This window comes from Oreochromis niloticus, linkage group LG7, assembly GCF_001858045.2.
Source record: "Oreochromis niloticus isolate F11D_XX linkage group LG7, O_niloticus_UMD_NMBU, whole genome shotgun sequence".
Lineage (NCBI taxonomy): Eukaryota > Metazoa > Chordata > Actinopteri > Cichliformes > Cichlidae > Oreochromis > Oreochromis niloticus.
Genome location: NC_031972.2, coordinates 64616382 through 64641496, shown reverse-complemented (window position 1 = coordinate 64641496; position 25115 = coordinate 64616382). Strand labels below are relative to the sequence as shown.

Here is a 25115-nt window from a genome sequence, read left to right as displayed (position 1 = left end):
TCCAGGGTGCGAGGGGTCTTTGATGGTGATGCTGGCTTTCTGCTGAAGTCTGCCAGTATAGATGTCTCTGAGGGGGGTTAGTGAGGTGCCGATTGCCCGCTCTGCTGCCCTCACCACCTGCTGCAGTTTCCTCTTGTCCTCTGCGGTGCAGCAGTTGAACCAGAGTGTGCAGCAGTAGGTCAGAAGGCTCTCGATGGTGGAGCAGTAGAAGTTTACTAGCAGTCTCAAGTTTCAAGTTTCAAGTTTTATTGTCATGTACAGATAAACAGTGTTGCGACATTTATCCATAATGAAATTCTTTGGCTCGTGCTCCTCAGCTTTACATGAGCATATAGAGACTGTGCAGTTATATACAGACGAAAATAACAGAAAATAACAGAAATTAGCAGTGGTAGTAATAATAATAATAATAAATAATAATAATAATAACAATAAAAAAGGAGAGGAAAAAAGTATTAAATATTAGAGAATTTTAGTATTTACATTTAAGACAAGTTGGTATTTACAAGTTTGTGCAAGAGTATTTGCAGGTTGTACAGAGTTGTGCAGTGAGCATTTAAGTAGCATTTGTTGAAGTGACAGTGTGCAGAGTGTGTAGTGGTGTGTATGGAATGTCAGCAGTTCAAAAGTCTGATGGCTTGTGGGTAAAAGCTGTCCCTGTGTCTGGTAGTGCGGGTCTGGATGCTTCTGAACAGCCTGCCGGACGGCAGGAGTGTGAAAAGCCATCCCCCTGTGGCTGGGGTGGCTGGGATCAGAGAGGATCCTCTGTGTCTTCCTCATGCAGCGCTGTCTGTAGAGATCCTGCATGGCTGGCAGTTCAGTCCTGGTGATGTGCTGTGCTGATCTCACCACCCTCTGCAGAACTTTGCGGTCCAGAGCATTACAGCTGCTGTACCAAGTGGTGATGCAGCCTGTCAGAATACTCTCAATGGTGCATCGATAGAAGTTTGTAAGTATTCTGGGGTTCATGCCGAATCTTCTCAGGCACCGCAGGAAGAAGAGCCACTGTCTTGCTGCTTTTGTGATAACAACAACATGGTGTGACCAGCTCAGATCCTCGCTGATGTTGATTCCCAGGAATCTGAAGCAGCTGACTCGCTCCACCTCTGCTCCTTCGATGTAGATGGGGGTGTGGCCTCCTCTCTGCAGTCTCCTGTAATCCACGATGAGCTCCTTGGTTTTGCTGACGTTAAGCAGCAGGTTGTTGTCGCGCCACCATGATGTCAGGGCTCTCACCTCTGCCCTGTATGCCGTCTCATCTCCATCAGAAATGCACCCGATGATGGTGGTGTCATTTGCAAATTTGATGATGGTGTTGGAGCTGTGTGTTGCTGTACAGTCGTGGGTGAACAGGGTGTACAGCAGGGGGCTGAGCACACATCCCTGGGGGACACCTGTGCTGAGTGTGAGTGTGGATGAGGTGTTGCTGCCAATCCGAACCACCTGAGGTCTGTCTGTCAGGAAGTCCAGGATCCAGCTGCACAGGGAGGAGTTGATGTTCAGGTTTTTCTGGTCCAGGTGAGAGAGGGCAGTGTGAAGTGCAACTGCTATTGCATCGTCTGTAGATCTGTTGGGCCTGTAGACAAACTGGAGCGGATCAAGTGAAGCAGGGAATAAGGATGTGATGTGAGCTTTGACTATGCGCTCAAAGCACTTCATGGCAATGGAGGTGAGTGCTACTGGGCGATAGTCATTTAGGCAGCTCACATTAGTTTTCTTAGGGACAGGGATGATGGTGGTCCTCTTAAAACATTTTGGGACAACAGACTGGAGCAGGGAAAGGTTAAAAATGTCTGTGAAGACATCTGCCAGCTCGTGGGTACACGCTTTGAAAACACGACCTGGAATGTTGTCTGGTCCAGGAGCTTTCCGAGTGTTTACTTTTCTGAAGTATTTACACACGACTGCCTGAGATATCTGAAGAGGGCAGCTGTCCTCTTCCAGCAAAAGCTCCTGAGATATATGTTTATCGAATGCGTAGAAGGTGTTAAGCTCATCAGGTAGAGAAGCAGTTACCTCCCTCACTCTGCCGCTGTTTCGTACTCAGCGTAACTGTCGATGTTGCTGTCAGAAGTCCGGAAGACTTCCCAGTCTGTGGTGCTGAAGCAGTGACGCAGGGCACTGTCTGATTGGTCGGTCCAGCGTTGAACTGAACGCGTCATGGGCTGGTCGCTTTTCAGCTTCTGCCTATAGGCTGGCAGCAGCAGAACCAAGGAGTGATCTGATTTGCAGAAGGCCGGTCAGGGGCGGGCTTTGTAGACATGTGCGTACGGAGTGTAAACATGGTCCAAGATGTTATCACCACGCGTTGGAAAGTTTATGTGCTGGTAAAACTTCGGCAGAACTTTCTTCATGTTGGCTTTATTAAAGTCACCAGCCACGATAAAAGCAGCCTCCGGGTGTAATGTTTCCTGCCAGTCGATAATGTAAAACAGTTCGTCTAGTGCCCGTGTGGTTTCAGCGTGGGGAGGAATGTAAACAGTGGTACAGAATACCGCTGTAAACTCCCTGGGCAGATAAAAGGGTCTGCATCTGATCATAAGGTGTTCAAGATCAGGAGAGCACCCTGACGAAACTGTCTGTACATCAGTACACCACCGTTTGCTGGTCATTACGCACACGCCACCTCCCCTACATTTACCCGAGTCCTTTGTTCTGTCCCGGCGGTTAATGGAGAGCTCCTCAGGGACAATGGCCGCGTCAGGGATGGAAGTGTCTAGCCATGTCTCTGTGAAAACAAAGACGTTGCAGTTCTTAATGTCCCTTTGGAAAGTTATCCTGGCCCTTAGTTCTTCCACCTTGTTTTCCAACTGGACTGGACGTTCGCTAGAAGAATGCTGGGAAGTGGGGTGCGATGTTGTCTTTTCCTCAGCCTGACCAGAATCCTGGTTCTTTTCCCCCTTTTTCTCCAGCATTTCTTCTGCCCAGGTAGCCAAGGTGAGTCACCACCATTCACAAAAAAGTTGGTTTGTGAAGGTCCGGATTGTGCGTTTTGTCGAATGTCCAGGAGAGTTTGTCTGTCATAGGTGATAAAAGCATCACAGGTTGCAAAGAAACTAAGAAATAACATAACTAACATAAGAAAAATGCAGAGTTGAGGAGGACACCGAGCGACGGCAGCCATCCTTACCGGCGCCATCTTTAAACCAGTTATCTTAAACCCCAGTCTTTGGGGTAATTGGGCCTGACGTAGTTTCCTGAGTAAGTACAGCCTTTGTTGTGCTTTCCCTACCTGGTGGGAGATGTTTGTGGACCAGGTAAGGTCGGCCGAGATGTGGACTCCGAGGAACTTAAAGCTTTCTACCCTTTCTACCTCCTCCCCATCGATGTAGAGGGTAGAGTGCTCAGATCGCTTTGTTCTTCTGAAGTCGATTACCATCTCCTTGGTCTTGGCTGTCTAAACTACATATGTCAAGGTCTCATAATGGTTTCACCTGAAACCTCTGCTGATAATTACCCAGGCCTTTTTTCATACCTTGGCTCATGTGATGTTTCATAGTTGGTCAACGACCCTGGTAAGGACAACCCCCTCTGGGGTTTAAATACCTGGGACTCTCCACCATTTAGTTTTAGAACTAACAAAGGTTCTCAGATGAGAGGTGAAAGGTCTTCAAGAAACTTAGAGAATTCCAGCTGCTTTCTTTCAAAGCTCATCAGACTACCATGACCTGGATGACTGAGAACCCTTTTTTTCTCATCCATTGTGTGCACTCCCTCTGGAGTCATACCTGTTGGAGCTTGTTAGTAGCTAAGGCCTGAAAATACAATAATGGATACTGAAGAGGGCTCAAAAACATTCCTGCTTGAATTTGAAGGCCGATTTAAGTCTATAATTTCAGAGTTCCAGACGTGGAAACATGGAAACTTTTGGCAAGTTTAATTCCTTTTGGGTCATTGTACATATGTTGTTTGCCAAACCCTTCAATGTGATCTGTGACACCAGCTTATGTACCATCTATGGCTGTGTCCAAATTCAGCGGATGCTTCGAAGGATCCTTCCTACCTGTGTCAGGTAGGTAGAATCCTTCGACGGCCAGGTAGGAACTTAGTGAGGGGCTGTGAAATTGGACAGCCTTCTCAAGATATCACATTTTTCACCACCAGAGGGTGGTGCTGCACTGGATGAAGCAGTGAAGACCAAATGCCACAACTTTGCACACGGTATATGTCAGATCTGCTTTCTGTGGCTCGTTGGTCTAGGGGTATGATTCTCGCTTAGGGTGCGAGAGGTCCCGGGTTCAAATCCCGGACGAGCCCGCAATTTTAATCAATTCAGTTAAGATGGATTATGTGAGATTGGAAACATGACTTTCTTGCAACTTTTCAAATGGCAAAAGACACAAAAGAGGCTGCTGCCTGTGAACTGAACTCCTGTAAAAAACTGTACTCAAAATGAGGTGTCTGAAGACAGACCCTGTCAAAGCAAGTATAGTAAGTGACTTTTGCGCATGAACTGTCAAGTCAAGAATATTAGTTGTATAAATTCTAAATTACTATCAGACTGACAGCTTGTCTTGTGACAGTGCATTAATCAACAACATAGACGATACGAAATCACATGGCACGGCATGAGGTAAGCAGCTTAGCGACAGGGCAGAGAAAAGGAGGACCGAATTATGATCTCACTTCTACATCCACCCTTAAGACCCGCCCACAAGTAGCTTTAACTTTGTCTTTATGCTTTCTATATGGTGCTAAGCAAAGACTGAAATTATGTTTGCAACATAATTTTTTGGAGTAAATGATTTTATTTGTAATTACATTCCAAATGACAAGTTCCCTTTGCTGTATTCAGATTTTTCAAATGCATTTTTTCATTTTTCATCATTTTCATTTATAAATTTCTCTTTACTTGGTAAATAAGTTACATGCATGCGAAATGGATTAAAAGGTTTCACTTGAATAACATGGTGTGTTTTTTTTCACTACTGCTGTTTGGAGATATAATAATACGATTCTCCTGCATCACAGTGGTCATAGTTTCATATTGTTTTTCCACATCTCCAGTGAAAAAGGTACCTAGATGCCATATTAGAGATATAAAAAAAATGCTATAGCATATAGTGGGGGCGTCTGTTTACGAGATGAAGACTTATAACGTTTTCCACCAGCAGAGGGTGGTGTTGTACGGGATGAAGCAGTGAGGACCAAATGCCACATCACAACTTTGCAGGGTTCACACACAAGTATATGTCAGAATTGCAGCTGTGAGCAGCTGCTTTCTGTGGCTCGTTGGTCTAGGGGTATGATTCTCGCTTAGGGTGCGAGAGGTCCCGGGTTCAAATCCCGGACGAGCCCTTGCTTTTACTCAGTTCATTTGGAATGGGACATGGTAGATTGGAAATGTGACTTTCTTACATTTCTCATGTGGCAAAAGACACAAAGGAGGCTGCTGCCTGCGAACTAAACTCCTGTGAAAAACTTCCACTCATGTTTTTATTCATTTTTCATTTATCACATTTATTTATTGTAAAATGAGATTACATTTTTCAACACAAGCAGGATCTCAAAGCAGGAGGCAGACATGGATTTGAAGTTAAGCTGATGATGCTTACATTCATTGACTGAATCCCACCTTCATGCAGTTTACTATAAAAACAGCACAAAGAGCGTACTGTCTGTGTAGAGGATTTAACAGAACGACTCATGAAACATCTGCTGACATCTTGTTGAGTCATTGTGTAAATTCACCAAGAGAAGTAAACCTCAGAGCAGCAGTAGCCATCAGCTGATCACAGCGTGTACACAAAGAAAATCTCGTGGAGCCCACGATATAAATAGTGATTCTTTCCCCGCGCTGAGCCACTACAACCTGTTTTTATCTTTCCACCAGCTGCTGAATCCCACTCAAACTCCTGACTCTACTCATTTTCTGTTTAAAGGCAAAATCACCCTCAACAATGTAGGCAACAGAAAATCGAGCTATTTGTTTTTTATTTTCCTTCTTTTTCTCTGCCCATCTTCTACTTAAGTTGTGTATATTTATTAGGATTCAAATTTAAACTAAAGTTTGTATTCTCATTTATTAGTAATAGTATAGCACAACGGTCAGTTAACTTTGCACAAAAGTAGCTGGCAGAAACCTCCTCCAAAGAGTTTATATTTACTTTCTTACTGAGAGTACATTTCAGAGTCTGTATGTTTTTACTATTACGTGAGTAAAGAAGTTAAATCAGTACTTCAACCTTTACTAGTGTATTTTTCAACACTAGTATCTGTACTTCTACTATAGAGTGTCTGTACCTTTGCTACCTTTGGCTACAGCTTATTAACACAACAATTTAAATGATTTTTCTTGGCTGTAGACAGCAAGCATATCCCACTGTTACAACTGCAGGAATATTTTTCCGTCATTTAACCTCTAATGGTCAATCCAAAATGAATTTCTTTACATGTGTGACAAGAAGAGCTTGTAAAAAACAAACAAACAAACAAAAAGAGAGAGAGAAGAAGTTAAGAGAAAAACTTCCTCTTGAAATCTTCATCCAGCTGAACACGAAAACAAGCTAATGCAAAAGCACACGCTACAGAACAGAGGCTATGTGATTAAAAGTCTGTTTTCTAGTGACAGACAATGGGAAAAAAATGTTACCATGAAATGGTTACATTAAGACAATGAACACAATATTATAAAATATGTGTAATAAATTTCTGTTACGGCCCTAGCAGGGCCTCCTGAAACTACTCTTGTGTGGGTGTGGTGTTCTCTCTCCGCCTCCTCCTCTCTTGCTCCACCCCTCTGTCTCTCTCTCGCTCTTCTCTCTCCCCAGGACACAGCTGCTGTTCATTGGCCTCATTTACCACCTGGGCCCAGTCAGCAATCACCTCTCTGAGGTCATATAAGCTGGGGATGAACTGGATGTGGGAGGGTGGTTTTCTCTGGTGTCTCCAGATTGTGTCCTAGGTGTCGGAAGAGATCCTGTGGTGTGGAGCTGTAGAAGCAGTGGGGAGTATAGCTGCTTCATGTGAGTAGTGTGAGCTTGTGGGCCTCAGCAGCAATAAAGCTAGCTGCTGCTAGTGACAGGGTGGGCCTGTGGGCCCCTGGAAGTGCCTCCTCGTGGTGTGGAGTTTTTTGTTTGGTTGTTGTGTTCTTTGTTGTTGCAACTTTTTTTTTTTCTAGTGTTATTGGAAAAACGGCATTGCCGGCTCTTTATGTTAAGATTATCTATAACAAAAACTATTTTATTCACTAAACACCTCTGTCTGTTTTCCTTTCATTCTGTTCTGGACCCATGTGTTACCAGTCCCCACACTCACACCCCTAGACCTTCATTGTGGGGACGTAACACTGGGTTTGAAAACACACACACGGAGACACATAAAAGGCTGCTGCCTATTAACTTAAAAAAAACTTGCGGTCTTATTTTTATTCATTTTTATTTATCACATTACATTTTCATGATCATATTTATTCCTTAGCATAGCGTAGCATCTTTATTTATAATAAACTTTACATCCAACAATTTTGGCCAACGTACTACAAATATAAAACAAAGAGAAAACAGTTTAAATTACACATAGAATAACTCAAAATTGAAAAATAATATAATTAATAAGAAAGAGAGTCCGTGTCTCCTAAAAATTGAGCCCAGGGGAAGTAAATAAAGTGAAAACAGGATAGGGCCCAGAATGGAACCCTGTGGTACTCCATGAGACAACGGAGCACGGGAGGACTCACAGTTTCCTAAGCAAACTGAAAAGGTTCGATTTGTTAAGTAGGACCTGAGCCATTTCAGAGCCACACCTGTAATACCGACACACTGCTCCAAACGTGAGATTAAAATTTCATGGTCTACCGTGTCAAATGCAGCAGTTAAATCGAGTAAAATAAGAATGACACTTTCACCAGAATCACATGATAAAAATATATCATCAAAAATTCTTAAAAGTGCTGATTCAGTGCTATGCATTGCTTTAAAACCAGATTGGAAAATCTCCTGAACATTTTGTGCATTCAAGTACGGGATCAATTGGTTATATACTACTTTTTCCAAGACTTTAGATAAAAATGGCAGCTTAGATATTGGTCTAAAGTTTTCAACAGCGTTTGTATCTAGCCTAGGTTTCTTAAGAAGTGGTTGCACAATTGCATCTTTGAAATTCTTTGGAACCACACCTGAGGTAAGGCTGCTATGGTTAAAATAGTTGAACCTATGGTAGAAAAAACTTCTTTCAGAAAACGGGGAGGGATAGCATCGTAGGGTTAGCCTACAGGCTTGAAATGATCCACCACCTCCTGTAGCTGAGCAAGAGTAACCGACTCAAACTGTTGAAGGACAGCCGAGCAAATTGCAGGATCGGAGGGGTCAGATGTGGGCAAAATAATCCGCGCCCTAGTCGAGGCTACCTTGTTTATAAAGAAGTGCAGAAACTTTTCACACATTTCATGTGAAGGCTCAAAACTGAGAGCAGAACGAGGGCTTAAAATAGTCTCAACTGACTTAAACAATATATGTGGTTTCTGATAATTCACCATAATAATGTTTGCAAAGTATTTTTTTTTTTAATATTTAGGACAGTGCATGTTAATAAAGATACATGTACAAAAAGAAATTACATGAATGTAAACACACCAGATTATAGCCAAAGGCTAATTTCCATCTGTTGTCAAAAAAAACATGTTAAAAATGGACAAATAATTCATAAAAAAGTTCATAATTCATACATAATAAGAACTGAACTGAACAGAACTGAACAGAATTGAACACTAAGGTCAGTTATGGTGTTCCACAGGGTTCAGTGCTATTTACATTATACATACTTCCCTTAGGCAGCATCATTAGAAGACATAGCATAAATTTTCACTGCTATGCAGATGACACGCAGCTCTATCTATCCATGAAGCCAGGTAACACACACCAATTAGTTAAACTGCAGGAATGCCTTAAAGACATAAAGACCTGGATGACCGCTAACTTTCTGCTTCTTAATTCAGATCAAACTGAGGTTATTGTGCTCGGCCCTGAAAATCTTAGAAATATGGTATCTAACCAGATTCTTACTCTGGATGGCATTACCTTGGCCTCCAGTAATGCTGTGAGGAACCTTGGAGTCATTTTTGACCAGGACATGTCCTTCAATGCACATATTAAACAAATATGTAAGACTGCTTTCTTCCATTTGTGCAACATCTCTAAAATTAGAAATATCCTGTCTCAGAGTGACGCTGAAAAACTAGTTCATGCATTTATTACTTCCAGGCTGGACTACTGTAATTCTTTATTATCAGGATGTCCTAAAAACTCCCTGAAAAGCCTTCAGCTGATCCAAAATGCTGCAGCAAGAGTCCTGACAGGGACTAGAAAGAGAGAGCAGATTTCTCCTGGTTTGGCTTCCCTTCATTGGCTTCCTGTTAAATCCAGAATTGAATTCAAAATCCTGCTCCTCACATACAAGGTCTTAAATAATCAGGCCCCATCTTATCTTAATGACCTTGTAGTACCATATCACCCTATTAGAGCACTTCGCTCTCGCAATAGACGTAGGCTGCCGGGGATTCCCATGATGCATTGAGTTTTTCCTTTCCAGTCACCTTTCTCACTCACTATGTGTTAATAGACCTCTCTGCATCGAATCATATCTGTTATTAATCTCTAGCTGTGTCCCAAAACGTCGGCTGCATCCTCTGGAGGCCGCATTTGAAGGCCGATTACGTCACAGCCAGGCGACGAAGCCTGTCCCAATTCGTCGACTCCTTCAAATGCGGCTGACAAATGCGTCCTTCATTTCCCCGAATTTGAAGGATGGGTCGGGTGTGTCCTTCGTGGCCCACCATATCCCAGAATTCATAGCGCGGCCCAGCCAAATTTCAGCTGCCAACAATGGCGGCCGCTACTAAGTTTTAAAATTAGTCTTATTAATCTTTCTGGGTCACAAAATAAACTTTTAACATATTTTCAGGCGAGAAAGTAGCTGTGTAAATTACAAATATCTGCTTGGTTTATCAAGACATCGTATATTTGCAAAATTGTGCCGAGGTTTTCGGAGACGTTTGTTACCCACCCGCTCGATAGCAAGCCGGGGGGTTCAATGGTCACTCCAGCCGGCGAGAGCAGCAGACTCCCGGCTTCATCGTTTTTAGACCCCCACTCTTTCGCTACTCAGGTTAAACATGATATATAAGTCACTCGGATAACTTAAAAATGTAATTGTTTGCCTTTTTTCGGTGTTTTATTTGTTCCGGAGTAAATCGGTTTAGCTGAGATCAAAGTTATTAGATTGTTAGATTAAATATAACTTTATTAATCCATCAGGTGGGTTCCTCCAGGATTTTCACACAGCTGAATAAACGTTAAACAAAAAACTGATTAAACAGAAGTGTGAGACGGTCGAGAATTTACGCCAGTGTCCTGTTATATTTTACATAGCAAGGAGCAGACGGCCGAGTTTATTAAACTCCACCGACACAGCGGTGACGCAAATCTGAAGGCTAGACCGTCCCATTTCACAGCCTCGCACTTCCGGCCTTCTCAGTCTTCGAAGGACCCGGCCCACGTAGACCGCGAAGGCCGGGTCCTCCGAAGGATGCAGCCGACGTTTTGGGACACAGCTTCTGTCTCTCTTCCACAGCACGTCTTTCATCCTGTTTTCCTTCTCTCACCCCAACCAATCACAGCAGATGGCCCCGCCCCTCCCTGAGCCTGGTTCTGCCGGAGGTTTCTTCCTGTTAAAAGGGAGTTTTTCCTTCCCACTGTCACCAAAGTGCTTGCTCATAGGGGGTCATATGATTGTTGGGTTTTTCTCTGTATTTATTATTGTGCTATCTACTGTACAATATAAAGCGCCTTGAAGCAACTTTTGTTGTGATTTGGCGCTATATAAATAAAATTGAATTGAATTGAATTGAATTGAATTGAATTGAACTCCATCACCAAACTCACACATACATACCATTCTATTCCCAAGTAAAACATTAAAACTATACAACTTATACATGATCACACACTTGATTTGTCCATAACCACTTTGCTTCTTTTACTGTAAGCTGATATAAGGCCCAGCGCTCTCTTAAATTTTGTAAAGAGACCTGTAAGTTATCTTTTTTCCATCTCCGCTCAGCCCTACGAAATTCACACCTCACAGCACGGGTTTCATAGTTCAACCAGGGTTCAAACTTAGTCTTAGGGTGCCTGATTTTTAGAGTGGCAACACTATCCAAGGCAGTCTGACAAGTGGTATGAAACCAAAAACTGAGTTCCTCTACGTATTGGAGTGTCTCGGGAATGGAGAACTGATTATAGTAGGTGGAGAACCGAGCTGCAGTGAAAGAATTTAACAAGCGAGATGGCTGAGCAGGGACATGCCCCCTGAATTCATTTCTAGATAAAGAGATGTCAAACAGAACTGGCATATGATCAGAGAAAACAGGGTCAGAGACTTTCAGATTAAAAACAGGCAATGCGTGCGCTAAAACCAGATCGAGAGTGTGGCCACACTGTTGTGTGGGTCCAGACACACATTGAACTAAATGAAAAGAATCAGTAAGTTTCAAAAAGTCTTTAACCATGGGCTTTTCTGGACAGCACACGTGAATATTAAAATCCCCGACAATAATAAAGGAGTCATATTTAATCGTGACTTCAGTCAGAAATGCAGCAAATTCCTTTATGAAGTCTTTACTGTATTTTGGAGCCCTGTATATTATTGTGCACAGTGCAGGGGGAGAACAGGCTATTTCAAATAGCAACTGTTCAAAACTGGAAAAATTTGTGACAAATCTACAAAAAACTAAGTTTTGTTTCTATTTATTTATTGATTGATTTATTAAGAATGTTTATAATTCTGTGGTATAGAACCTTTGGAGAAGTTGAAGCTATAATGCTGTCCACCACCAGAGGGTGGTAGGGCACTGGATGAAGTGCTGAGGCCAGAGTACCATATATCACAAATTTAGAAGTCCAACAGTGGGTCTCTATGAAGCCAAAGTTCAGAGGTCAAAGCTTTTCTGTTGTGATTCGTTGGACTATTGATATGATTACTGATATAATAGACCATTTGTGTTGGTGCAACAGTTTAACTAGAATACAGTTGCGGTGAGCATCTTTTGCAAATATATTAAAATGCTATTAAATTTAAATTTGTAGTGTTAGGTCAGCTGGTGTTTCTAAATTGTTACCTGTTACTCTGACACTGTTTCACGTGCCCCCCCCCTCCCCGAACTGGATGGTTGGACGGGACTTGAACAAGTTGAAGCTATACTGTTGTCCACCACCAGAGGGTGGTGTTTGGCCAGATTGAAATGACGAGGCCAAAGTGCCACATCACAAGTTTTGAAGAGTTTATAGTTAACAATCGCAGATGCAGGTGTGGTTCTCAGTTGGCTCGTTGGTCTAGGGGTATGATTCTCGCTTTGGGTGCGAGAGGTCCCGGGTTCAAATCCCGGACGAGCCCTTCCTTTCTTTTGTGTTTGTCTTTTCTTTTTTCTTTCTTTCTTTCTTTTTTTTTTTTTTTTTTTTTTTACAAAGATAGACTGTTGATAATCACTTTAGAAAACACAACAACAGAAATCATTACTTTTCTCATGCAGTTGGACTTGACTTTTGTGACTGTGAAGACAGTTATTTAACATATTTGTTAAATACATGTGGTCTGCTGGGGCGGCAGCATCTCTGCCGGGGACAGGAAGAGACTGAACAGGCTGATCCGAAGGGCCAGCTCTGTTCTAGGATGCCCTCTGGACCCAGTGGAGGTGATGAGTGACAGGAGAATGGTGGCTAAGCTGTCATCCCTGATGGACAACATCTCCCACCCCATGCAGGAGACTCTGACAGCACTGAGCAGCTCCTTCAGTGGCTGCGGCACCCACGGTGTGGGACGGAGAGATTCCGCAGGTCTTTCCTCCCCACTGCTGTCAGACTCCACAATAAAGACTTTAACTGATCAAACACACACATCCACACATGTGCAATAAGACCAAGTGCAATACTCTTTTTCTGACAAAGTTGTATTTTTACTCAGTTGTATATAGCATCTGTATTCTATTTTTATCCTATTGTATATAGTATTTTATTTTATTCTATTCTATTCTATTCTATTCTGTACAGTTGTGTCCAGTATCTTATTCTTGTTCTGTATTCCACTGTTCTCTAATTTTTGCTATATAACTTTGCACTTTCTGCTGTAACAAAACAAATTTCCCACGTGTGGGACTAATAAAGGTTATCTTATCTTATATTTAATTACTCTCTAACCACACAGAACTTATCAGTGCTTCTAAATTAGAAATTTAGAAATTAGAAATTTAGAAGTAAGGGGTTAAAAAATATGTATATTGCTTACAAATTTTGAGGGGAAATTTTGATGAGGAGTTAAGTTATTAAGTTTTTCTTCAATTTTTAAAGTTCAAAAAAGTTATTATTGACATTTTTTATGGTTGTGTTTTGTTTTGTGTGTGTGTGTGTGTGTTAGTGTAATTCATTTATGATATCATGCAAGTAAAAAGTGTAGATCTAACAAACATAAGTTTCCGCCTACACCTTTTCAATGAAAAATCTGAGATTTTCCCACTGAATTGAATCCTTAGTTGTCAGAATTTATTTATTTATTTACTAAAACTCCTGTTGTTGTTGTTGTTGTTGTTTTTGAAAACTACTAATAAAATAAATGTAGACACCGTGGGCCGATCATGTGGCAGTCCTTAGGAGCACAGAATTCTGATCTGATCCCCATTCGGACAGGTAAAAGAAGGTGAGAGATAGCGGTGACTGACAGGCTGGTTGAAGAGGTCAGGTTTCTGCCTGACCTCTTCAACCAGCCTGTCAGTCTCTGTGGACTATGATGTTCACAGACAACATTGTTATCTGTAGTGAGAGCCTGGGGGGGTAGAGATGTGCTGTGGAATCAAAGTCAGTGGAAACAAAACAGAACACACACGTGTGTAAGGCGGGTAGAGTGTGTTAAGATGAGCACCAGGAGTAATTGGTAACAGTAGTGAAATAGACGGTTTGCAAGATGGTAGTGAGACTTGTTGTGATAGATGTGGCAGTAGAAATATGAAAAAAGAGGCAGAAGAGCTGGAGGTGGCAGAGTTGAGATAATAAGATTTTGACTGGGAGTGACAAGACAAGATTAAAAATGAGTATATTAGAGGTCCAATACATCCACAGTCCCGCCTCTGTACAAGGATGTTGAAGATGGAGCTCCCAAGCTGAAGGAACAGGAAGAGATAGCAAAGCGGGTTCGTGGATATATTGAAGGAGGACATGCAGTGGGTTGGGGTGACACAATATTAGGAATAGGTTAAGATGAAGGAAGGTGATCTGTTGAAAGAAGAAGAAGAAATGCATTTTTCTTTCATGTATAGCAACATTAGTCCACTGCCTCTCAGAGTTGTGTAATTTATTTTGAAAACAGCAGACCGGATGTTGGCAGCTAATCGACTTCCTGTGGCCGTGTTATCATTTTATCCAGGTAGCTCATTAGCGACTGGATTCTTTGGAACAAAAATCGAAGTTTTGCTGCTAACGTGGGGCCTGGTACGTTTGTCACAAATTAGTGATGTCTTTTGTTGTTGGGCCGTCAGTAGTTTGGACTTGTTTCCTGCGAGTTTCAAGACATCGACGTTAATGTCAGCTAGTCGTGCTAGCTTTCCATACATTTAAGTCCAATATTTCTTTCAGCAGAAAGCTCCATGCCGGACTTGGTGTTTATGCAGGGCTTACGATGTGTGAAGGTGTCGGGTGTGGTGTCTTTTGGTTGTTTAAATGGCATTCTTCTGGAGCAAACGACGGGGAGATTAGCCAGATGAAAAGCTTTAGCTTGCGACTCCTTGTTGCTAGGCAACGGAACTCGCCTGTGGCTGGCTGAGCCAAAGCCTGTAATTACATTAGTGTGGCAAAGTTACTCATCACCTTTTGCTTATTTTTAGGCAACCTTCTCGTCTTGTGTGTGAGATATTTGATTCTCGGTAAATTCTCATCTCTATATTAAGACCAGAGTAAGCATCATGCTGGTCCCCATATTCACTCTGAAGCTGAACCACAAGATTAACCCTCGCATGGTGACTATTGGACAGTTTGATGGGGTTCATCCATGCCTTACTGCCGCCACGCAGGCTGGAAAGGTGAGGGAAATAAATGTTTGCAAAATCCTCACAGTTATGTGATAAATATCATCCATGCTGTAGGAAAATTACTATCATGTTTTTGTGACACGATGAGAGTGAAAACAACCAAGTATTTGCCCTCTTCCTGATTTCTTTTTTGATCATACTTGTCACACTTACATGTTTCACATTAATAGCTAATTTTAATGTTAGACAATTAGAACCTCAGTAAATACAAAATGCAGTTTTCAAATGATGATTTTTTTTACCCAAACTTATCTGGTTCTGTGTGGAAAAGAACTACTGACTCTCTGGAGCATTTGGCAGTTCCCAACTCTCTCGTTGTCTTTCTCATTAAAAGGTTTTCATCCACAACCCCCACACTCGTGGCCAGAGACCTGTGGCCCACCGACTGAGCCAGAGTGCCCAAGACTCTGACATTTCTCTGCTCAACATCAATCAGGCAGTCACCTGTTTGACTGCAGGAAGACTGGGACCAAATACTACCGGGGACACACTGTTGGTGGGATCCCAGACAAACCTGTTGGCTTATGATGTCCATGACAATGCTGACATATTTTACAGAGAGGTGAGTAAAGCCAGGACAAATATTGGAACTGGGTGTTGTGACTTGTGTTATTCCATATTTAAATCAGGATTCAAACAATTCTTAATTAGTTCTGTTGATTTGAGCTTTTTTTATATGTAGTTTGATTTAAAAAGTGACAGAATTACTGATTAATCCAGCTGATGTCACAACCTGACTGACTCAGCTAATTATGCAGTTGAGACAAGCAAAAATCTCTGCTTCACAGTTCAAATCACAAAATGAAAAGTGGCTCAATTATAAATGCTTTGCCCAAAACGATGCGAAGCTGGGTTGTATTTAAACGTGTTTCTTCTCTGTGTGCAGGTGACAGATGGAGCTAATGCCATCGTGTTGGGGAAACTTGGGGACATCCCCTCTCCTCTTGCTATCATTGGAGGGAACTGTGCCTTGCAAGGCTTTGACTATGAGGGCAATGACCACTTTTGGACGGTAAGAAAAAAACAAGATTTTTTTCCCCCAGTATCTAGTGTTTTTAGTTTTTATGTGTTAACTAGTAACAGATCTCATCAAACTCATTTTCTTGGTCTAAAAACATGAATGTTTCCATATTTTTCACATATTTATAAAACAGTTGTGCTCCACTTGATCTTAAACTACATTTTCTTAGGTCACTGGAGATAATGTCAGGTCTCTGGTGCTCTGTGACTTCACTGGAGATGGAAAAAACGAGGTAAGTCTTGACTGCCTAGTAGTCGGGGAGCCTTCCACTTATCAGGCTACAATTTCATTAACAGTATTTCTGTAACAGAGCAGCTTACAGTTCTGTTATAAATATAGGTATGAAATTAATTCATACAAATATGACCGGAGGGTCTTTAACTTACAATACAAAGAGCCTTGAGGTGACTGTTGTTGTCATTTGGTGCCATATAAATAAAACTGGCTGTTGTTGCTGTTGTACTCACAGCTCCTGGTGGGGTCTGAGGATTTTGACATCAGAGTGTTCAAAGAGGATGAACTTGTGTCAGAGATGACTGAGAATGAGGTAAAATGAGGGTGAAATATGTAGCTTGTAACTGCTAGCTTGATTATGTTGTGTTACATTTTTTTAAATGTGCTTTGTGCACAAGAAGCAATAATAAAACACTTTGCACTTGTAGCACTAATGTGTTGTACAGTTTCTTATCTGTGTGTCTTCCTCCAACAGACAGTAACATCTTTGTGCCATATGCACGGCAGCAGGTTTGGTTATGCTCTGGCTAATGGCACTGTCGGTGTGTATGACCGCGCTGCCCGCTACTGGAGAATCAAGGTACTGTAATCCTTCACATGTTCTTCATTTCTTTGGTGTCTCTCCTTCTTTTCACTTTGTTTTTGTACTTTTTATGTTTCCTAAAAGTTCACAACTTTGAGATTTTTCTGCAATAAACATATTTAATTAATCCAAATGTATTTATTTTCAGTTAATTTATAACCAGATAATGTCAAACTGTATCCGTTCTGTGAATGGTTGTGGTTTAGATAAGATAGATCTTTATTGTCACTATTACAAGAACAATGAACGGCAGTTTGGCATCTCTCCATTAGCAGTATGTAGATTTTTTACATTAAAGTTACTTTAGAATAAAAGATACACAGATTATTAAATTCCGGTTCTTTGGATTCTTAGGGCCAAGAAAGACACAGGGCTCAAAGTGGTCTTTTAACTCTAAAAAATGATCTTTATTTTACATATCCGGATATGGAGACCTGAACACACACACAAAACCCCAGGTCTAAAAAACAAAGAGGAAGCCTAGTTATATTTATATACTCCATCTTGACGTTACACACGTCACACACAGTCTCATTACAAACAAACTCCTTCTACTCAGTTCCTCTTTTCTGTGTCTGGTTTATTAATATGCCTGTGCACTAAAACTTCCTGTGCAGCTTGCAATACCTTCCCCTTTTTAAGGTCTGTTGCCAGGGCAACCTGTCTGAACTTAGTTTCACTCTGTCTGTTGCCCATACTTCTGCAAAAACCTGCAGTTTCCTGTCAGCCTGTGACCTTGTCTCAAAGCTGGCCTTCTTTTATACCTAAAACAATATAATCAGCAAAATAAACATTTAAGATGATACATTTATTACCTAACAAGATATATACAGTTGTATCCAAGTTATATATGCTGTAAGGTGGAATCAGTGGTAGTGCACATTGAGTAAGAGGTAGGAATGTTGGTTGCATGACACTATAATAAATCGGCTTTATAAATACAGGTAGGAATGTTATTTATAACTACAGTGAAAATGTAAATAAATGTTAGCAGCACAGTTAACCTTCAATCGGGGTGGAGGTGGGGCATGTTTGACAGCCTGTGGGTAAAAACCTTTATTGAGTTTGTTTGTCTTTGACCTGACCGACCTGTAGTGTTTACTGGGGGGGGGGGGGGGGGGGGGGGGGGGTGTCCAGGGTGCCATGATGATACTGACTCTCCGCTCAAGTCTGCCAGTATAAATGTCTCTGACGGGGATTAGTGTAGTGCCAGTTAGAAACAAATACTACTTGTAACATGACTAATACTCATTTGTAGGACGTTCATGAACGATGGAACCCACACAGTGTTACCTTTCACAGTATGAAGATTTAGGGACAGTAGTGCGTTGCTCACCTGCAGTTTGTGCATTTGAACCTGATGAGTAAACACAGTTTTTCTGTCTCTTCTTCGGCTGGGATTAAATGTAAATAATTCAGTTTTCTACTGTGTAATGTGCCCTTTTCTCCTCACTTAGTCCAAGAATCATGCAATGAGCATCTTTGCATTTGACTTGAATGCCGATGGGGTTGTGGAGCTCATCACTGGTTGGTCCAATGGAAAGGTGAGTACACAACTGTTATCCACAAACTACTTCTTACTGTTTTAACGTGGGATTTTTTCAAATCGATTTTGTGGGACAACAACTGGCAAGGATTTCTGTGTGCTTTTTATGTCAGATTGATGCTCGCAGCGATCGCACCGGTGAGGTCATTTTCAAAGACAACTTCTCTTCTTCTGTGGCTGGAGTAGTGGAGGGAGACTACAGGCTGGATGGACAGAAACAACTCATCTGCACCTCTACAGAAGGAGAAGGTAAGTCTGTGTGTGTGAGAACTGGTTGAAAATGGACATTTGTGCATTTCCTTTTGTTTTTTCTGTTCACGGACAAGCCAGATATAATTTCAAAGACTGACACTGTGAGCTCATAAGAGGATGTTTCTATATTTCTCAATGTGGTTATAGTTCGTGGTTATCTGCCAGCCAGTAAAGACCTAAAAGGGAATCTCATGGACACGAGTGCCGAGCAGGACCTCGTTCGAGAACTCAGCCAGCGCAGACAGAATCTACTGCTTGAGCTACGCAACTACGAGGAGAATGCCAAGGTGATTTATTCGGTCACAATAAACTGACGGGGATTTAAGAGGCAGGCGTCTGGTGATGTTTGTGTGTTCTACATTTCAGCAGGCACACGGTGGCTTTACATTCATGGTACTTTATCCCAATAATTTAAAAAGCTCTTCTTAAACGTTAATGAAAGATCTTTATCAAACCCCTTGAACTCATGCTCAAAGTGTTCACGGCCATCACATGTCCAATGTTTGCTGTCCCAAACAGCATGGAGCACACTGCTTTACAGACAGGCGCCATTACAGTTTAACATGTACCGTTGAGGCAGCTGTTTGTAATTGTGTTAAACAGTTTTTGTTAATGATTTATCCATGTTAATAAAAAATCTGATCTTTGGAAGCAACATTTCCGATTGAATCACAACTGTGTGTTCATGAAGAATTTCTGGGTGCTGCTCAGCCTGTCCGAGGATTCATAAACTCTGGTCTTATTTCAGGGTGTGTCAGAGACACACAGTGGGATGGGAGTCATACCAGCCAACACTCAGCTCCAGACTGCACTGTCAGTGAAAGCTGCTACAGAGACCCAGAAGGCTCATGTGGAGCTCAGCATTTCAACACCAAATGGTAGAATTGGTTAGCGCGTCTCACCGTTTATTGAGTGTTTGCGTATAAGTCACTAAGTCTCTCCTTGATCTTTTACAGAGACCGTTATCCGTGCAGTGCTCATCTTTGCAGAAGGCATATTTGAGGGTGAGAGTCACGTTGTCCACCCCAGTGCTCAAAACCTGTCTGGTTGTGTCAGAGTCCCCATTGTGCCCCCAAAGGATATACCAGTGGATCTGCACATCAAAGCCTTTGTTGGAGGGAGAACTAGGTAAGATCTACGAGTAACGAGTCTTTTTCTAATGCAGTTAACAACGCCGCTCTCATTCTCAGGTCATCCTCTTCTTTTCATCCTCATTAGCACTCAGTTCCATGTGTTTGAAATCACTCGTCAGCTGCCTCGTTTCTCCATGTACGACCTCGCTGTTGACTCGTCGGCTGCACAGCCCACAGGGAGGGTCGCCTTCAGCGTCAACGACCGACCACAGAGGGTAGGCTGATCATCTGTATTTATAAAATCAAATTCTGCTCCGTATGTTAATACATGTTTAATGTTGCACTTTTTTTATCGTGTTTTGAGCCAGCTGCAGTGAAATGTCATTCCTTGTACACTTGCTGTATATTGAATAGAGCTGGGCGATATAAGATTTTTTCATATCACGATATGTTTTTTTCATTTCAGGCAATAACGATATATATCACGATATAAGCCAAATAACTATATTTGTAAGATTTAAATGTGCCGTTGCTCACAAGTAAAATGTGAAATAATCAGCAGCTTGTTTTGATTTAAATATTTATTTCCCATAATAAGTTCAACAGGGCAGATGTACTTAAGGAACATGAGGCTTCAGTTTCAGATAAATAAAGGCAAATATTGCAAACTACACAAAAGGCAGCCGCTAAAGCCTTTAAGTTTCAAAATAGAACAAACAAAACAGACTAAATTGTCAATTCCACTTAGAAACAAAATATTAATTCTAAAAATAAATCTTAGGCCGTTTTACAGAAGAACAGAAAAAAATTGACTAACTTTTGTCAATATCAAATAAACTGAGAACTAAAAGGAAATTCTCAATCTCTCCTTGTTGTATAGCTTAGCTTTTCAAACAGTTTTAACAGTTACTTTAGTCTGACAAAAGCCGAATGACGAATCAGCGCTTTCAGTCAGAGATTGAGCATGCACCGCTTTATTGTATTTCCAGACTTGCTTTCGGCACAATTTACAGTGCGCGCTACTCTGTTTTTTGTCAGACTTGAAATAGCCGAAATACCTTCACACTACGGAACTTCTGTGGCCCTTCTGTTCGACAAGCTCTCCGGCATTGGAACCATCATCTGTCTTTTCTTCGGTAACCTTCGCTCACGCTCTCGGTTGATTTTTCTCTAGTCGGCAAACTAGGCTGCAAAAACAAATACACATGTGCGCCTTGGCGCTTGTGCTGTACGTAACAAGTCACGTGACGTGACGCTGCGGCTGTGATTGGTTCGGCTCTGCGCTACTTAATTTGGATTGGCTGTTCTTTTTTTTTTTTTAAGAGGACAAGAGAGATGCGGCCTATCGCAATAGTTTAATTTTTCTATCGAGAAAAAGTTATTTCGCAATACATATCGTTATCGTTTTATCGCCCAGTTCTAATATTGAATGATAATGAAAGTCCATGTGTCTCCTATTTAATCTTATCCTTGGCTCTGTGTCATTGTGTTCTTGTGTAGGTGGTGATGTGGCTGAATCAGAATTTCCTGCTTCCAGAGGGAGTGGAGAGTCCCAATGTTACCTTTAGTTCACTAAGAGGAGGGGGGCTGTTGTCCTTCAGCATGGCCAGCAATGGACAGGTACACATCAACGCTGCTGTGTGAAAAATATACAAAACAATAAAATATCCGCAGCACTCATTTGTTTCTTATATGAACTTAGAGACTTGCTCTGTGATTAGTTTATACGTATTTTAAGACTGATAATAATTTGTAATGTGTCCAATCAGATCACCATAAGAACTGACGATATTGACCTAGCAGGAGATCTGATCCAATCATTAGCCTCCTTCTTGGCCATTGAGGACCTGTCAGCAGAAGCGGACTTCCCCACATATTTTGAGGAGCTACGCACTACGCTCACTGAGGTTTGGCTCAGGTTTCATCTGCTCTCAGTGTCAAATGTTCAGGACAGCCTGGGTCAGTAGCAATAAAAGTCCAAATTCCTGAGATTAGAAGGTGTGGACCAAAACTTTAGTCCCTATAGCCTATCTCCTAAACTGGGCAAGTCATATACTACAGGCCAAAAATAGGTCAGCTGAATTTGAGGTGACCCATACGTTTAAATGTGTTTTCTAGGTGGATGAGTTCCATTCTGTCCACCAGAAACTAACTGCAGCTATGGCTGACCACTCCAACTACATTAGAAACATGCTGGTGCAAGCAGAGGACGCGCGCCTAATGGGTGACATGTGAGTTATCGCAGTATTTCACTTCATAATATTTACAGCCATATTGCTACATTATTCTTGAATTATCTGGAATCGTATGTGCAGCAGGCACGGTGGTTAGCACTGTTGCCGCACAGCAAGAAGGTCCTGAGTTCAATTCCACCATCTGTGTGGCATTTGCATGGGTTCTCTCCGGGTACTCCGGCTTCCTCCCACAGTCCAAAGACATGCAGTTAGTGGGTTTAGGTTAATTGATCATTAATTGAATGTGAGTGTGAATGGTTGGATGGATGTGCCCTGAAAGGTGTGTGTTTTATCCACTGCCAGCCATGGTAGAAGTAAAATCCTGGGTTCTCTCTCTTTGTTGTGAACAGTTTGATTTATTTATTCATGTTTTTATTCCCCTACAGGTAAACATATCTAATAGTTTTGTTGATCTAGCTCCAAGAATTTACTAATGATACGAGTCCTTTATTAAGGTGATAGTTATTATTTTCTCACTGATGCGTTTGAAAAGTGCGGCAAACAGAAATCCAGAAATGGATCAGAGGACTGACGGCACTGACCGAGATGATGGCGGTAGTCAAGCGCTGCACTGAGGCAGCGTTACATTTCCAGGGACGTGCATGTCAGATAACAGCATAGGTTATGGCGTAGGGTTGCAGAGTGGTTTGCAGTCTTGACATACCTACAGCATATATTTAACGCAGAAGAATAAATCCTCTGTTACAGTATCATTTCATTCATGTCAGTTCTTTTATCATGAAACTGCAAAAACTGTTGACTTCCTAATTGAGTGTTTTCTTTTCCCCACATCTTTGTTTGTTTCCACCGTAGGACAACTATGAAGAAGCGCTACAGAGAGCTGTATGATCTAAACCGGGATCTAATCAATGAGTACAAGATCCGCTCAAACAACCACAATGCCCTTCTGGCTTGTCTCAAGTCTGTCAACCAAGCCATACAGCGAGCCGGCAGGCTTCGAGGCAAGTCTGACTAGCACTACTTCTTAACATAGCAGCACTGTTTGTTAACTAACTCCAATTGAACCAGGAGAGAAGATGATATATTAAGCTTATCTGCCTGCATGTATGCTTCTCTGCAGTGGGTAAGCCCAAGAACCAAGTGATCTCTGCCTGTCGAGACGCCATCAAAAGCAATAACGTCAACGCACTTTTCAGGATCATGAGGGCTGGCACCGCATCCTTCTGAAAGTGGAAGGATGAGGGACGCGGGAGCGGACTAGAGAAGTTCACAGTCAGCACGTGTAATAACTGTAATGAGACCAGCGAGTACGTTTGGAGCAAGAACAACAGGAGATAGAGTCGGAGACACTGAAGCGGCCTTAACCCACGACTCAGTTTTAAGCAACATTTGGCACCAGCTTCTTGAAATTGGAATTCAGCCAACACAAATATAATGGTGACCTCAGACTTTGTGCAAAATTGTCATCCATGTTAGTCAAGCTGATTGGAAGGGCTTCAGCTAGTGCATTGCAGTTTACCTAAATCATTAACGTGTGTGAGCAACCATTTACTCACTTTAGTCAGAAGTTAAGACAAACAGGAGGACTCGAGTATGATGCCAATTTCACGCATTTGTGGCGACCTGTCCCAGAAAGTCTGAGAAAACGAGTGTGCAGGATCGGTATCCCGACGGTTTCATTCTGCTGACTGTAAAGTCACCGGTGGCGTGGACGGTCACGCTCGGCCTCTGCTCTCAGCTGCTGCGTGTTCGTGTGGCAATTTGTAGCCAAAGAAAACTGTCTAACTTGTTTACGTTTTGTAGACTGTATTCAGAAAGTGCACATGTAACTTTGTGTTTGTGGAAAAATTGTTATTAAATTACATTTTAAACATTTATAACTTTTGGCTGATTTTTGTCACAGTACCAATAAAGGGAGGGTTTATTTCTAGATGGATTTGAGACGTTTATATCAAATTAAAAAAGAGCAGGTAAACGTCTTAGATACTTGATGTGTTTAGACAAATGCCCCAAGGGAATGGCCTCTTTGAAACTGCAGAGCAGACGTTAAGCTCCAACATTACTTAGTCTGCTTGTTTTATTCATGTTTCCAAAAACATGAATAAAACATAAAGTGATGGGGATCATCAGAGTGAACTTAAATATATGTGCCTTACAGTTTTATGATGCTTCTCCCATACAGACTTTTTGAAGTTTTAAAAGTTTATCACTTCATCTTCTCTACTGATGGTAGTCTAAGGAGCTCGGAAAGAAAACGTCTGGACTTGTTTAAGTTTCCTTGAAGAAGTTTCATCCGAGAAGCTTCTTTAGTTCTAAGAGACCCTCTTGGTCATGGACCCCTGTTGATCCTCTACCTAATCACATGAGCCAAGGTGTGAAAATGGGTGTGGGTCACAATCAGCTAAGGTTTTGGGTGAGCTCACTGTGAAACCTAGCCCCACCCTATTTCCTGAGGTCAAATGGCCCAGGATGGGAGTGGGCGTTAAGGCGTCTGGAAAGGATCTCAAAACTGGATTATAGATGGCAGACAGTTAGTGTCGTAAGCCCCGCCCTCTGTTCAAAGATGGTCGTTCACAGTTACCCCACTCCCATCCTGGGCCAACAAAGCCAGGGACTGTGTACAGAAAACATCATCACGATTCTTCCACCAGTGGGCCAGTCCCTGGTTTGAATCAGTGACTAACTCCTCCCTACTACCGACCAGAGCCCTACGACACTGCTACTGACCCACACTGTCCTGTAGTATATCGACATTTTTACAGAGTTTATTAGGCAAAAAAAACTTGAATCACCAGCCTGATGTCTGTGTATATGCCCTTTGCTTTTGCCCGGTTTACTGACATATTTAAAGACACATGTCCTTCCAAAGGTTGTTCACGTTGATCGTCTACTTTAACTGTGTTTTAAAGTTATCTGTAGAGTGATACTCTACTTTTGAGCTCGTTCAGCCACGCCCACATCGAGTCAGTAACTATGGGCTCAAATTGTGGTCATAAATATTTTGTACTTGTAAATCAGTTTTGTGCTTGTAAAACAGGATTTGTATGTGTAAAAAAGATTTGTGTGTGGACTTAGCCAAAAAATACCTGTGAAACTCTGCACTCAAGTTTCAAGTTACAAGTACGAATTTTGACCCTATTT

The 25115-nt window shown here is 41.8% G+C and overlaps 1 protein-coding gene and 3 non-coding genes across 7 annotated transcripts; all 4 read left to right on the top strand.

Moving 5' to 3' along the window:
• The first annotated feature begins 4185 nt into the window (after window positions 1–4185).
• On the top strand, window positions 4186–4257 carry trnap-agg (transfer RNA proline (anticodon AGG)). Its single transcript has one exon. It is a non-coding gene; the product is annotated as a tRNA-Pro (tRNA).
• A 969-nt stretch (window positions 4258–5226) lies between these two features.
• On the top strand, window positions 5227–5298 carry trnap-agg (transfer RNA proline (anticodon AGG)). The gene has a single exon. It is a non-coding gene; the product is annotated as a tRNA-Pro (tRNA).
• A 7020-nt stretch (window positions 5299–12318) lies between these two features.
• trnap-ugg (transfer RNA proline (anticodon UGG)) lies at window positions 12319–12390 on the top strand. Its single transcript has one exon. It is a non-coding gene; the product is annotated as a tRNA-Pro (tRNA).
• A 1427-nt stretch (window positions 12391–13817) lies between these two features.
• bbs2 (Bardet-Biedl syndrome 2) lies at window positions 13818–23851 on the top strand. Of its 4 annotated transcripts, none has more exons than XM_005471186.4 (18): window positions 13818–14176; window positions 14930–15061; window positions 15405–15632; window positions 15957–16082; window positions 16261–16323; window positions 16561–16638; window positions 16801–16905; window positions 18366–18452; window positions 18568–18703; window positions 18854–18993; window positions 19455–19584; window positions 19663–19834; window positions 19925–20054; window positions 21280–21399; window positions 21549–21686; window positions 21898–22010; window positions 22827–22975; window positions 23095–23851. In XM_005471186.4, the coding sequence occupies exons 2-18, from the start codon at window positions 14945–14947 to the stop codon at window positions 23199–23201; spliced, it is 2139 nt and encodes a 712-aa protein (XP_005471243.1). In that variant the 5' UTR covers window positions 13818–14176; window positions 14930–14944; the 3' UTR covers window positions 23202–23851. The 4 variants fall into 4 exon arrangements, with proteins under 4 accessions (XP_005471243.1, XP_005471241.1, XP_013127991.1 ...); XM_005471184.4 differs by lacking the exon at window positions 13818–14176 and adding an exon at window positions 14213–14474; XM_013272537.3 differs by lacking the exon at window positions 13818–14176 and adding an exon at window positions 14358–14474 and having other exon boundaries at window positions 14867–15061.
• Window positions 23852–25115: the final 1264 nt, after the last annotated feature.

Bases quoted from the DNA above. Each gene is read 5' to 3' on its own strand.
- bbs2 (XM_005471184.4), top strand. From the start codon at position 14,361: ATGTTGGCAGCTAATCGACTTCCTGTGGCCGTGTTATCATTTTATCCA. The intron at 16,906-18,365 runs GTACTGTAATCC...CTCCTCACTTAG, and splicing joins CCCGCTACTGGAGAATCAAG to TCCAAGAATCATGCAATGAG. The intron at 22,976-23,094 runs GCAAGTCTGACT...GCTTCTCTGCAG, and splicing joins GCGAGCCGGCAGGCTTCGAG to TGGGTAAGCCCAAGAACCAA.